The 12,500-nt window shown below is 50.3% G+C and overlaps 1 protein-coding gene across 1 annotated transcript; it reads left to right on the forward strand.

Moving 5' to 3' along the window:
- Nucleotides 1-35: 35 nt before the first annotated feature.
- On the forward strand, nucleotides 36-1,571 carry LOC116356310 (extensin-like). Its single transcript, XM_031801460.1, has 2 exons — nucleotides 36-48; nucleotides 352-1,571. The coding sequence occupies exons 1-2, from the start codon at nucleotides 36-38 to the stop codon at nucleotides 1,569-1,571; spliced, it is 1,233 nt and encodes a 410-aa protein (XP_031657320.1).
- Nucleotides 1,572-12,500: the final 10,929 nt, after the last annotated feature.

A 12,500-nucleotide genomic window follows, 5' to 3' on the forward strand; every position in this document is an offset into this window, starting at 1 on the left:
GAGAGGAAGAGAAGACGGCAGAAGTCTGCGAGAGAATGGTTTTTCAAGGTACCACGGATTTCACTCCAAACTGTCAACGCGTACACTCCCCACCAGTTGCCTCGGTGTATGCTGTAACTGAGTTTGGACAGCACACGCCCTCTGTCTCGCTGGGGGATTATTGGGAAAATGTTCCTGTCTGCGTGAAGATGGAGAAAGTTGTAAATCCACCGTTACGAAAGAGGGAACAAAAATAAAAAGTTGAGATTTTTTATTTTTGACCAAAAAAGTTTTGGTTTTGAATCAACATAATTCAGGGTTTCCTTTGTTGATGCTCAATCTGCTCTTCCATACACATCCTATTCTCCCCAGAGCCAGCCACCCAGAGCCAGCCACCTAGAGCCAGCCACCAAGAGCCAGCCACCCAGAGCCAGCCACTCAGAGCCAGCCACCCAGAGCCAGCCACCCAGAGCCAGCCACTCAGAGCCAGCCACTCAGAGCCAGCCACCCAGAGCCAGAGCCAGCCACCCAGAGCCAGCCACCCAGAGCCAGCCACCCAGAGCCAGCCACTCAGAGCCAGCCACCCAGAGCCAGCCACCCAGAGCCAGCCACCCAGAGCCAGCCACCCAGAGCCAGCCACCAAGAGCAGCCACCCAGAGCCAGCCACTCAGAGCCAGCCACCCAGAGCCAGCCACCCAGAGCCAGCCACCCAGAGCCAGCCACGCAGAGCCAGCCACCCAGAGCCAGCCACCCAGAGCCAGCCACGCAGAGCCAGCCTCCCAGAGCCAGCCACCCAGAGCCAGCCACCCAGAGCCAGCCACCCAGTGCCAGCCACCCAGAGCCGGCCACCCAGAGCCAGCTACTCAGAGCCAGCTACTCAGAGCCAGCCACCCAGAGCCAGCCACCCAGAGCCAGCCACCCAGAGCCAGCTACTCAGAGCCAGCCACTCAGAGCCAGCCACCCAGAGCTACCCAGAGCCAGCCACCCAGAGCCAGCCACCCAGAGCCAGCCACCCAGAGCTACCCAGAGCCAGCCACCCAGAGCCAGCTACCCAGAGCCAGCCACTCAGAGCCAGCCACCCAGAGCCAGCCACCCAGAGCCAGCCACGCAGAGCCAGCCTCCCAGAGCCAGCCACCCAGAGCCAGCCACCCAGAGCCAGCCACCCAGAGCCAGCCACCCAGAGCCAGCTACTCAGAGCCAGCTACTCAGAGCCAGCCACCCAGAGCCAGCCACCCAGAGCCAGCCACCCAGAGCCAGCTACTCAGAGCCAGCCACCCAGAGCCAGCCACTCAGAGCCAGCCACCCAGAGCCAGCCACCCAGAGCCAGCCACCCAGAGCCAGCCACCCAGAGCCAGCCACTCAGAGCCAGCCACTCAGAGCCAGCCACTCAGAGCCAAGCCACTCAGAGCCAGCCACCCAGAGCCAGCCACTCAGAGCCAGCCACTCAGAGCCAGCCACCCAGAGCTACCCAGAGCCAGCCACCCAGAGCCAGCCACCCAGAGCCAGCCACCCAGAGCCAGCCACCCAGAGCCAGCCACCCAGAGCCAGCCACCCAGAGCTACCCAGAGCCACCCAGCCCATCTGCCCGCTGACAGAGTAGTAGCACTGGGGATTCTATTTCTATTCTTTAGAAGTTTGATTTGACATTTTGCCCCCTTTGGTCCCATCTCCAAGACCACCGCATAGATTAACGCTCATGAACACTTCCATTTAACGCTTAAAGTGTTTGGCAGTGAGACTATATGGAGACGACATGGTGCTTTGTCCAGAGTGTATGTGATACAATTAGTCCAGGCTATGACCTCGACTCCTGTCTGTAGAAGACTGTGACCTCTACTCCTGTCTGGTAGAAGACTGTGAACTCTACTCCTGTCTGGTAGAAGACTGTGACCTCTACTCTTGTCTGTGTGATGAAAGACTGTGACCTCGACTCCTGTCTGGTGGAAGACTGTGACCTCTACTCCTGTCTGGTAGAAGACTGTGAACTCTACTCCTGTCTGGTAGAAGACTGTGACCTCTACTCCTGTCTGGTAGAAGACTGTGACCTCGACTCCTGTCTGGTAGAAGACTGTGACCTCGACTCCTGTCTGGTAGAAGACTGTGACCTCTACTCCTGTCTGGTAGAAGACTGTGACCTCTACTACTGTCTGACAGAAGACTGTGACCTCTACTCCTGTCTGGTAGAAGACTGTGACCTCTACTCCTGTCTGGTAGAAGACTGTGATCTCTACTACTGTCTGGTAGAAGACTGTGACCTCTACTACTGTCTGGTAGAAGACTGTGACCTCTACTCCTGTCTGGTAGAAGACTGTGACCTCTACTCCTGTCTGGTAGAAGACTGTGACCTCTACTCCTGTCTGGTAGAAGACTGTGACCTCTACTCCTGTCTGGTAGAAGACTGTGATCTCTACTACTGTCTGATAAAAGACTGTGACCTCTACTACTGTCTGACAGAAGACTGTGACCTCTACTCCTGTCTGATAGAAGACTGTGATCTCTACTGTGACCTCTACTACTGTCTGTAGCAATGGTCATCGAAATTGTTAAAAGGTTTTAAAAACAATTCTAATAAATTGAACATTTGGACAACGGATGAAGACAAATGTTTTGATGTTCTCTAATTAATCAGATATTGACTAAATTATAACAATGCATGGAGTCCAGTGATTTTGGTGCAAATTCAAGTATTTAGTTTAATGTCAAGTTTCACTTTTCTGTAATTTTTTAAAATGGATTTATATATATATATTATTATTGTTTCAGGTATTTTCTTAGTATTTTGTTTTCATATAAAGAAAATGGTATGTGCCACATCTGCATAAATACACAGGGCCTATTTACATATATGAATAAATTAACATAAAGGGGAGGAGCCGGGTTGCAACCACCAACCACTCTCTGTCTACCATACCTCCACTCACCTGCACTGTCTAGACTGCCTCATGAATTATTGTTGTTGTCACATTCTCTTGTATAATTCAATGTATGTCAATAGCAGGATACCCTCAGATTAATAATCTACGCACGCTTGGCTCTAGAGTACACCCATCTAAACATACTTTACATTGTTTGCGAGATCAGACATAATATCACTTCAATCCGAGTGTTCATTTTCTGGAAATTGCTTTCATTTCAGCACATCTCATTAGTAAACATTTCAACTGTATTTAAATTATTCATTTTTTTTTCTTTCATCTCTTTCTTGTGACAAATCCCAGACTGAGCTTTAGCGTTGTTACAGATTCAACGGTAAGACAATGTATTTCATTGAGCCCATTTCAGACATTACCGGGGTGTGTTTGACCTTACCGGGGTGTGTTGACCTTACCGGGGTGTGTTTGACCTTACCGGGGTGTGTTTGACATTACCGGGGTGTGTTTGACATTACCGGGGTGTGTTTGACATTACCGGGGTGTGTTTGACCTTACCGGGGTGTTTTGACATTACCGGGGTGTGTTTGACCTTACCGGCGTGTGTTTGACATTACCGGGGTGTGTTTGACCTTACCGGGGTGTGATTGACATTACCGGGGTGTGTTTGACATTACCGGGGAGTGATTGACCTTACCGGGGTGTGTTTGACCTTACCGGGGTGGTTTGACCTTACCGGGGTGTGTTGACATTACCCGGGGTGTGTTTGACCTTACCGGGGTGTGATTGACATTACCGGGGTGTGTTGACATTACCGGGGTGTGTTTTGACCTTACCGGGGTGTGTTTGACATTACCGGGGTGTGTTTGACCTTACCGGGGTGTGTTTGACATTTACCGGGGGTGTGTTTGACCTTACCGGGGTGTGATTGACATTACCGGGGTGTGTTTGACATTACCGGGGTGTGATTGACATTACCGGGTTGTGATTGACATTACCGGGGTGTGTTTGACCTTACCGGGTTGTGATTGACATTACCGGGGTGTGTTTGACCTTACCGGGGTGTGTTTGACATTACCGGGGTGTGTTTGACATTACCGGGGTGTGATTGACATTACCGGGGTGTGTTTGACATTACCGGGGTGTGTTTGACCTTACCGGGGTGTGTTTGACATTACCGGGGTGTGTTTGACCTTACCGGGGTGTGTTTGACATTACCGGGGTGTGTTTGACATTACCGGGGTGTGTTTGACCTTACCGGGGTGTGTTTGACATTACCGGGGTGTGTTTGACCTTACCGGGGTGTGATTGACATTACCGGGGTGGGTTTGACCTTACCGGGGTGTGTTTGACATTACCGGGGTGTGTTTTGACATTACCGGGGTGTGTTTGACCTTACCGGGGTGGTGATTGATATTACCGGGGGTGGGTTTGACATTACCGGGGTGTATTTACCTTACGGGGTGTGGTTTGACATTACCGGGGTGTGGTTGACATTACAGGGGTGTATTTGACATTACTGGGGTGTGTTTGACATTACTGGGTGTGTTTGACATTACCGGGTGTGTTTGACATTACCGGGGTGTGTTTGACATTACCGGGGTGTGTTTGGACATTACAGGGGTGTATTTGACATTACTGGGGTGTGTTTGACCTTACCGGGGTGTGTTTGACATTACCGGGGTGTGTTTGACCTTACCGGGTATGTTTGACATTACCGGGGTGTGTTTTGACATTACCGGGTGTGTTGACATTACCGGGGTGTGTTTGACATTACCGGGGTGTGTTTGACCTGACCGGGTGTGTTTGACCTTACCGGGGGTGTGTTTGACATTACCGGGGTGTGTTTGACATTACAGGGGTGTATTTGACATTACTGGGGTGTGTTTGACATTACTGGGGTGTGTTTGACATTACCGGGGTTTGTTTGACATTACCGGGGTGTGTTTGACCTTACCGGGGTGTGGTTGACATTACTGGGGTGCGTTTGACATTACTGGGGTGTGTTTGACATTACCGGGGTGTGTTTGACATTACTGGGGTGTGTTTGACATTACTGGGGTGTGTTTGACATTACCGGGGTGTGTTTGACATTACCGGGGTGTGTTTGACCTTACCGGGGTGTGTTTGACATTACTGGGGTGTGTTGACCTTACCGGGGTGTGTTTGACATTACTGGGGTGTGTTTGACATTACTGGGGTGTGTTTGACATTACCGGAGTGTGTTTGACATTACCGGGGGTGTGTTTGACCTTACCGGGGTGTGTTTGACATTACCGGGGTGTGTTTCAAATCAAATCAAATTTATTTATATAGCCCTTCGTACATCAGCTGATATCTCAAAGTGCTGTACAGAAACCCAGCCTAAAACCCCAAACAGCAAGCAATGCAGGTGGAGAAGCACAGTGGCTAGGAAAAACTCCCTGTTTGACATTACCGGGGTGTGTTTGACATTACTGGGGTGTGTTTGACATTACGGGGGTGTGTTTGACATTACCGGGGTGTGTTTGACATTACCGGGGTGTGTTCGACCTTACCGGGGTGTGTTTGACATTACCGGGGTGTGTTTGACATTACCGGGGTGTGTTTGACATTACCGGGGTGTGTTTGACCTTACCGGGGTGTGATTGACATTACTGGGGTGTGTTTGACATTACCGGGGTGTGTTTGACATTACTGGGCTGTGTTTGACATTACCGGGGTGTGTTTGACCTTACCGGGGTGTGATTGACATTACCGGGGTGTGTTTGACCTTACCGGGGTGTGATTGACATTACCGGGGTGTGTTTGACATACCGGGGAGTGATTGACCTTACCGGGGTGGGTTTGACCTTACCGGGGTGTGTTTGACCTTACCGGGGTTGTGTTTGACATACCGGGGTGTGTTTGACCTTACCGGGGTGTGATTGGACATTACCGGGGTGTGTTTTGACATTACCGGGGTGTGTTTGACCTTACCGGGGTGTGTTTGACATTACCGGGGTGTGTTTGACCTTACCGGGGTGTGTTTGGACATTACCGGGGTGTGTTTGACATTACCGGGGTGGTGATTGACATTACCGGGGTTGTGTTTGACATTACCGGGGTGTGATTGACATTACCGGGTTGTGATTGACATTACCGGGGGTGTGTTTGACCTTACCGGGTTGTGATTGACATTACCGGGGTGTGGTTTGACCTTACCGGGGTGTGTTTGACATTACCGGGGTGTGTTTGACATTACCGGGGTGTGATTGACATTACCGGGGTGTGTTTGACATTACCGGGTGGTGTGTTGACCTTACCGGGGTGTGTTTGACATTTACCGGGGTGTGTTTGACCTTACCGGGGGTGTGATTGACATTACCGGGGTGTGTTTGACATTACCGGGGTGTGTTTGACCTTACCGGGGTGTGTTGACATTACCGGGGTGTGTTTGACCTTACCGGGGTGTGATTGACATTACCGGGGTGGGTTTGACCTTACCGGGGTGTGTTTGACATTACCGGGGTGTGTTTGACATTACGGGGTGTGTTTGACCTTACCGGGGTGTGATTGATATTACCGGGGTGGGTTTGACATTACCGGGGTGTATTTGACCTTACCGGGGTGTGTTTGACATTACCGGGGTGTGTTTGACATTACAGGGGTGTATTTGACATTACTGGGGTGTGTTTGACATTACCGGGGTGTGTTTGACATTGCCGGGGTGTGTTTGACATTACCGGGGTGTGTTTGACATTACCGGGGTGTGTTTGACATTACAGGGGTGTATTTGACATTACTGGGGTGTGTTTGACCTTACCGGGGTGTATTTGACATTACTGGGGTGTGTTTGACCTTACCGGGTGTGTTTGACATTACCGGGGTGTGTTTGACCTTACCGGGGTATGTTTGACATTACCGGGGTGTGTTTGACATTACCGGGGTGTGTTTGACATTACCGGGGTGTGTTTGACATTACCGGGGTGTGTTTGACCTTACCGGGGGTGTGTTTGACCTTACCGGGTGTGTTTGACATTACCGGGGTGTGTTTGACATTACAGGGGTGTATTTGACATTACTGGGGTGTGTTTGACATTACTGGGGTGTGTTTGACATTACCGGGGTGTGTTTGACATTACCGGGGTGTGTTTGACCTTACCGGGGTGTGTTTGACATTACTGGGGTGTGTTTGACATTACTGGGGTGTGTTTGACATTACCGGGGTGTGTTTGACATTACTGGGGTGTGTTTGACATTACTGGGGTGTGTTTGACATTACCGGGGTGTGTTTGACATTACCGGGGTGTGTTTGACCTTACCGGGGTGTGTTTGACATTACTGGGGTGTGTTTGACATTACTGGGGTGTGTTTGACATTACCGGAGTGTGTTTGACATTACCGGGGTGTGTTTGACCTTACCGGGGTGTGTTTGACATTACCGGGGTGTGTTTGACATTACCGGGGTGTGTTTGACATTACTGGGGTGTGTTTGACATTACTGGGGTGTGTTTGACATTACGGGGGTGTGTTTGACATTACCGGGGTGTGTTTGACCTTACCGGGGTGTGTTTGACATTACCGGGGTGTGTTTGACATTACCGGGGTGTGTTTTGACATTACTGGGGTGTGTTTGACCTTACCGGGGTGTGATTGACATTACTGGGGTGTGTTTGACATTACCGGGGTGTGTTTGACATTACTGGGCTGTGTTTGACATTACCGGGGTGTGTTTGACCTTACCGGGGTGTGATTGACATTACCGGGGTGTGTTTGACCTTACCGGGGTGTGATTGACATTACCGGGGTGTGTTTGACCTTACCGGGGTGTGTTTGACATTACTGGGGTGTGTTTGACATTACCGGGGTGTGTTTGACATTACCGGGGTGTGTTTGACATTACCGGGGTGTGTTTGACTTTACCGGGGTGTGTTTGACATTACGGGGGTGTGTTTGACATTACCGGGGTGTGTTTGACATTACCGGGGTGTGTTTGACATTACCGGGGTGTGTTTGACTTTACCGGGGTGTGTTTGACATTACCGGGGTGTGTTTGACATTACAGGGGTGTATTTGACATTACTGGGATGTGTTTGACATTACCGGGGTGTGTTTAAAAAGGAAGAACAACATGTATCCAACGAGATTGAAGTGACAACTGGAATTTTTTTGCAAACCCTTCAAACACAGGAAATAGATGACTGAGATAGACAGATCCTCAGGTCCTCAGGTCCTCTACTGTCTGTGTGTGATAAAAATGAGTCCAGATCAGATCTATCCTGTTCCTGGAGAGAGACCCTCCTGTAGGTTTTAACTCCAACCTGTTCCTGGAGAGATACCCTCCTGTAGGTTTAAACTTCAACCCTGTTCCTGGAGAGCTAGCCTCCTGTAGGTTTTTAACTCCAACCCTGTTCCTGGAGAGCTAGCCTCCTGTAGGTTTTAACTCCAACCCTGTTCCTGGAGAGCTAGCCTCCTGTAGGTTTAAACTCCAACCCTGTTCCTGGAGAGCTAGCCTCCTGTAGGTTTAAACTCCAACCCTGTTCCTGGAGAGCTAGCCTCCTGTAGGTTTTAACTCCAACCCTGTTCCTGGAGAGCTAGCCTCCTGTAGGTTTAAACTCCAACCCTGTTCCTGGAGAGCTAGCCTCCTGTAGGTTTAACTCCAATCCTACAGAAGGGTAGCTCTCCAGGAACAGGGTTGGAGAGCCCTGTCGAAGCTGTGACCTATGACCTCTACTCCTGCCTGTGTGTGTGAAAGTAGGAACCCATGGAGAACAAGGAACGGAAGGGAGGAGGAAGAGGAAGGAGGAGAGAGGGGGACACGCTAGTCTGAAGCAACAGCAGCAGGCCGTTCCCATAGACATCCTCCCTCACTCCAAACCGGACGTGCGCCATCATGCGCTAATTGATTTTGTCCGCCCACACTAAACGCGATCAGGACACGCAGGTTGAAATATCAAAACAAACTCTGAACCAATTATATTAATTTGGAGACAGGTCGAAAAGCATTAAACATTTATGGCGGTTTAGCTAGCTGGCTTGCTGTTGCTAGCTAATTTATCCTGGGATATAAACATTGAGTTGTTATTTTACCTGAAATGCACAAGGTCCTCTACTCCGACAATTAATCCACACATAAAACGGTCAATCAAATCGTTTCTAGTCATCTCTCCTCCTTCCAGGCTTTTTCTTCTTTGGACTTTACATGCTGATTGGCATCTAACTTTCATAATAAGGTGTATCACCACAACCGACCTCAGTTCACCTTTCAATCACCCATGTGGATATAACCAATGAGGAAATGGCACGTGGGTATATGCTTCTAAAAGCCAATGAGGAAATGGAAGAGGCAGGATTTGCATCGCGTTCTGTATCACAAATAGAAGCAACTTCTGCTCGAGCAGTGTGGGTGCAATGATTGAATAACACGCTGCGACGGGTCCGGTTTGGGCAGTGAGTTAGACTCCTCTTTAGCATCTCTCTCTCTCTCTCTCTCTCTCTCTCTCTCCCTCTCTCCCTCTCTCTCTCTCTCTCTCTCTCTCCCTCTCTCCCTCTCTCTCTCTCTCTCTCTCTCTCTCTCTCTCTCTCTCTCCCTCTCTCTCTCTCTCCAACGCTCTCACTGTCCCCTACTCGTTCCTCATCAGACACTAAAACACACCAGCAGGAGAGACGGGGTAGGGTTGAGGGGTGGGGGCGGAAGAGGAGGGCGGGGGTAGGGTGGAGGGGTGCACATTGCCTGGGGACAGGGAGATTCAGATCAGCTCTCTGTCTCTCTCTATGTTTCTCTATCACACACACACACACACACACACACACAGACAGGGCCTTCCGCGCCACTCTCACCTGCTGGCATTAACACAGGTCATCAATTAGAGCTGACCTAAAAGGCCTGTCAGCCTGTCTGCACAGAACACTCAACACGGGTCCTGTCTGTCTGCACAGAACACTCAACACGGAACCTGTCTGTCTGTCTGCACAGAACACTCAACGTGGAACCTGTATGTCTGTCTGCACAGAACACTCAACACGGAACCTGTCTGTCTGTCTGTCTGCACAGAACACTCAACGTGGAACCTGTATGTCTGTCTGCACAGAACACTTAACACAGAACCTGTCTGTCTGTCTGCACAGAACACTCAACGCGGAACCCGTCTGTCTGTCTGCACAGAACACTCAACACGGAACCTGTCTGTCTGTCTGCACAGAACACGCAACACGGAACCTGTCTGTCTGCACAGAACAATCAACTCGGAACCTGTCTGTCTGCACAGAACACTCAACACGGAACCTGTCTGTCTGTCTGTCTGCACAGAACACTCAACACGGAACCTGTATGTCTGTCTGCACAGAACACTTAACACGGAACCTGTCTGTCTGTCTGTCTGCACAGAACACTCAACGTGGAACCTGTATGTCTGTCTGCACAGAACACTCAACACGGAACGTGTCTGTCTGTCTGTCTGCACAGAACACTCAACGCGGAACCCGTCTGTCTGTCTGCACAGAACACGCAACACGGAACCTGTCTGTCTGCACAGAACAATCAACTCGGAACCTGTCTGTCTGCACAGAACACTCAACACAGAACCTGTCTGTCTGTCTGTCTGCACAGAACACTCAACACGGAACCTGTATGTATGTCTGCACAGAACACTTAACACGGAACCTGTCTGTCTGTCTGTCTGCACAGAACACTCAACGTGGAACCTGTATGTCTGTCTGCACAGAACACTCAACACGGAACCTGTCTGTCTGTCTGCACAGAACACGCAACACGGAACCTGTCTGTCTGCACAGAACAATCAACTCGGAACCTGTCTGTCTGCACAGAACACTCAACACGGAACCTGTCTGTCTGTCTGTCTGTCTGCACAGAACACTCAACACGGAACCTGTATGTCTGTCTGCACAGAACACTTAACACGGAACCTGTCTGTCTGTCTGTCTGCACAGAACACTCAACGTGGAACCTGTATGTCTGTCTGCACAGAACACTTAACACGGAACCTGTCTGTCTGCACAGAACACTCAACGCGGAACCCGTCTGTCTGTCTGCACAGAACACTCAACACGGAACCTGTCTGTCTGTCTGCACAGAACACGCAACACGGAACATGTCTATCTGCACAGAACAATCAACTCGGAACCTGTCTGTCTGCACAGAACACTCAACACGGAACCTGTCTGTCTGTCTGCACAGAACACTCAACACGGAACCTGTATGTCTGTCTGTGCACAGAACACTCAACACGGAACCTGTCTGTCTGTCTGTCTGTCTGTCTGTCTGTCTGCACAGAACACTCAACACGGAACCTGTCTGTCTGTCTGTCTGTCTGTCTGCACAGAACACTCAACACGGAACGTGTCTGTCTGTCTGCACAGAACACTCAACGCGGAACCTGTCTGTCTGTCTACACAGAACACTTAACACAGAACCTGTCTGTCTGTCTGCACAGAACACAACGCGGAACCTGTCTGTCTGTCTGTCTGCACAGAACACTCAACGCGGAACCTGTCTGTCTGTCTGCACAGAACACTCAACACGGAACCTGTCTGTCTGTCTGCACAGAACACTCAACACGGAATCTGTCTGTCTGTCTGTCTGCACAGAACACTCAACACGGAACCTGTCTGTCTGCACAGAACAATCAACTCGGAACCTGTCTGTCTGCACAGAACACTCAACACGGAAGCTGTCTGTCTGTCTGTCTGTCTGCACAGAACACTCAACACGGAACTTGTCTGTCTGTCTGTCTGCACAGAACACTCAACACGGAACCTGTCTGTCTGTCTGTGCACAGAACACTCAACACGGAACCTGTCTGTCTGTCTGTCTGCACAGAACACTCAACACGGAACCTGTCTGCCTGTCTGCACAGAACACTCAACACGGAACCTGTCTGCCTGCACAGAACACTCAACGCGGAACCTGTCTGTCTGTCTGTCTGCACAGAACACTCAACACGGAACCTGTCTGTCTGTCTGCACAGAACACTCAACGCGGAACCTGTCTGTCTGTCTGCACAGAACACTTAACATGGAACCTGTCTGTCTGCCTGCACAGAACACTCAACGCGGAACCTGTCTGTCTGTCTGTCTGCACAGAACACTCAACGCGGAACCTGTCTGTCTGTCTGCACAGAACACTCAACACGGAACCTGTCTGTCTGTCTGCACAGAACTCTCAACACGGAACTTGTCTGTCTGTCTGCACAGAACACTCAACACGGAACCTGTCTGTCTGTCTGTCTGTCTGCACAGAACACTCAACACGGAACCTGTCTGTCTGCACAGAACAATCAACACGGAACCTGTATCTGTCTGCACAGAACACTCAACACAGAACCTGTCTGCCTGTCTGCACATAACACTCAACACGGAACCTGTCTGTCTGTCTGTCTGTCTGTCTGCACAGAACACTCAACACGGAACCTGTCTGTCTGTCTGCACAGAACACTCAACACGGAACCTGTCTGCACAGAACACTCAACACGGAACCTGTCTGCACAGAACACTCAACGCAGAACCTGTCTGTCTGTCTGTCTGCACAGAACACTCAACATGGAACACAGAAGCTGAAACACTGATTGGCTCTAATCACTCATTCCCCAGCCCCTTCACTTATTACCAGTAGAATCCACTGGTAATCCCGGGATTAAAAACCGATGTCTATCAACAGAGGCAGATAATATG

The sequence above is a fragment of the Oncorhynchus kisutch genome, linkage group LG22 (assembly GCF_002021735.2).
Source record: "Oncorhynchus kisutch isolate 150728-3 linkage group LG22, Okis_V2, whole genome shotgun sequence".
Classification (NCBI taxonomy): domain Eukaryota; kingdom Metazoa; phylum Chordata; class Actinopteri; order Salmoniformes; family Salmonidae; genus Oncorhynchus; species Oncorhynchus kisutch.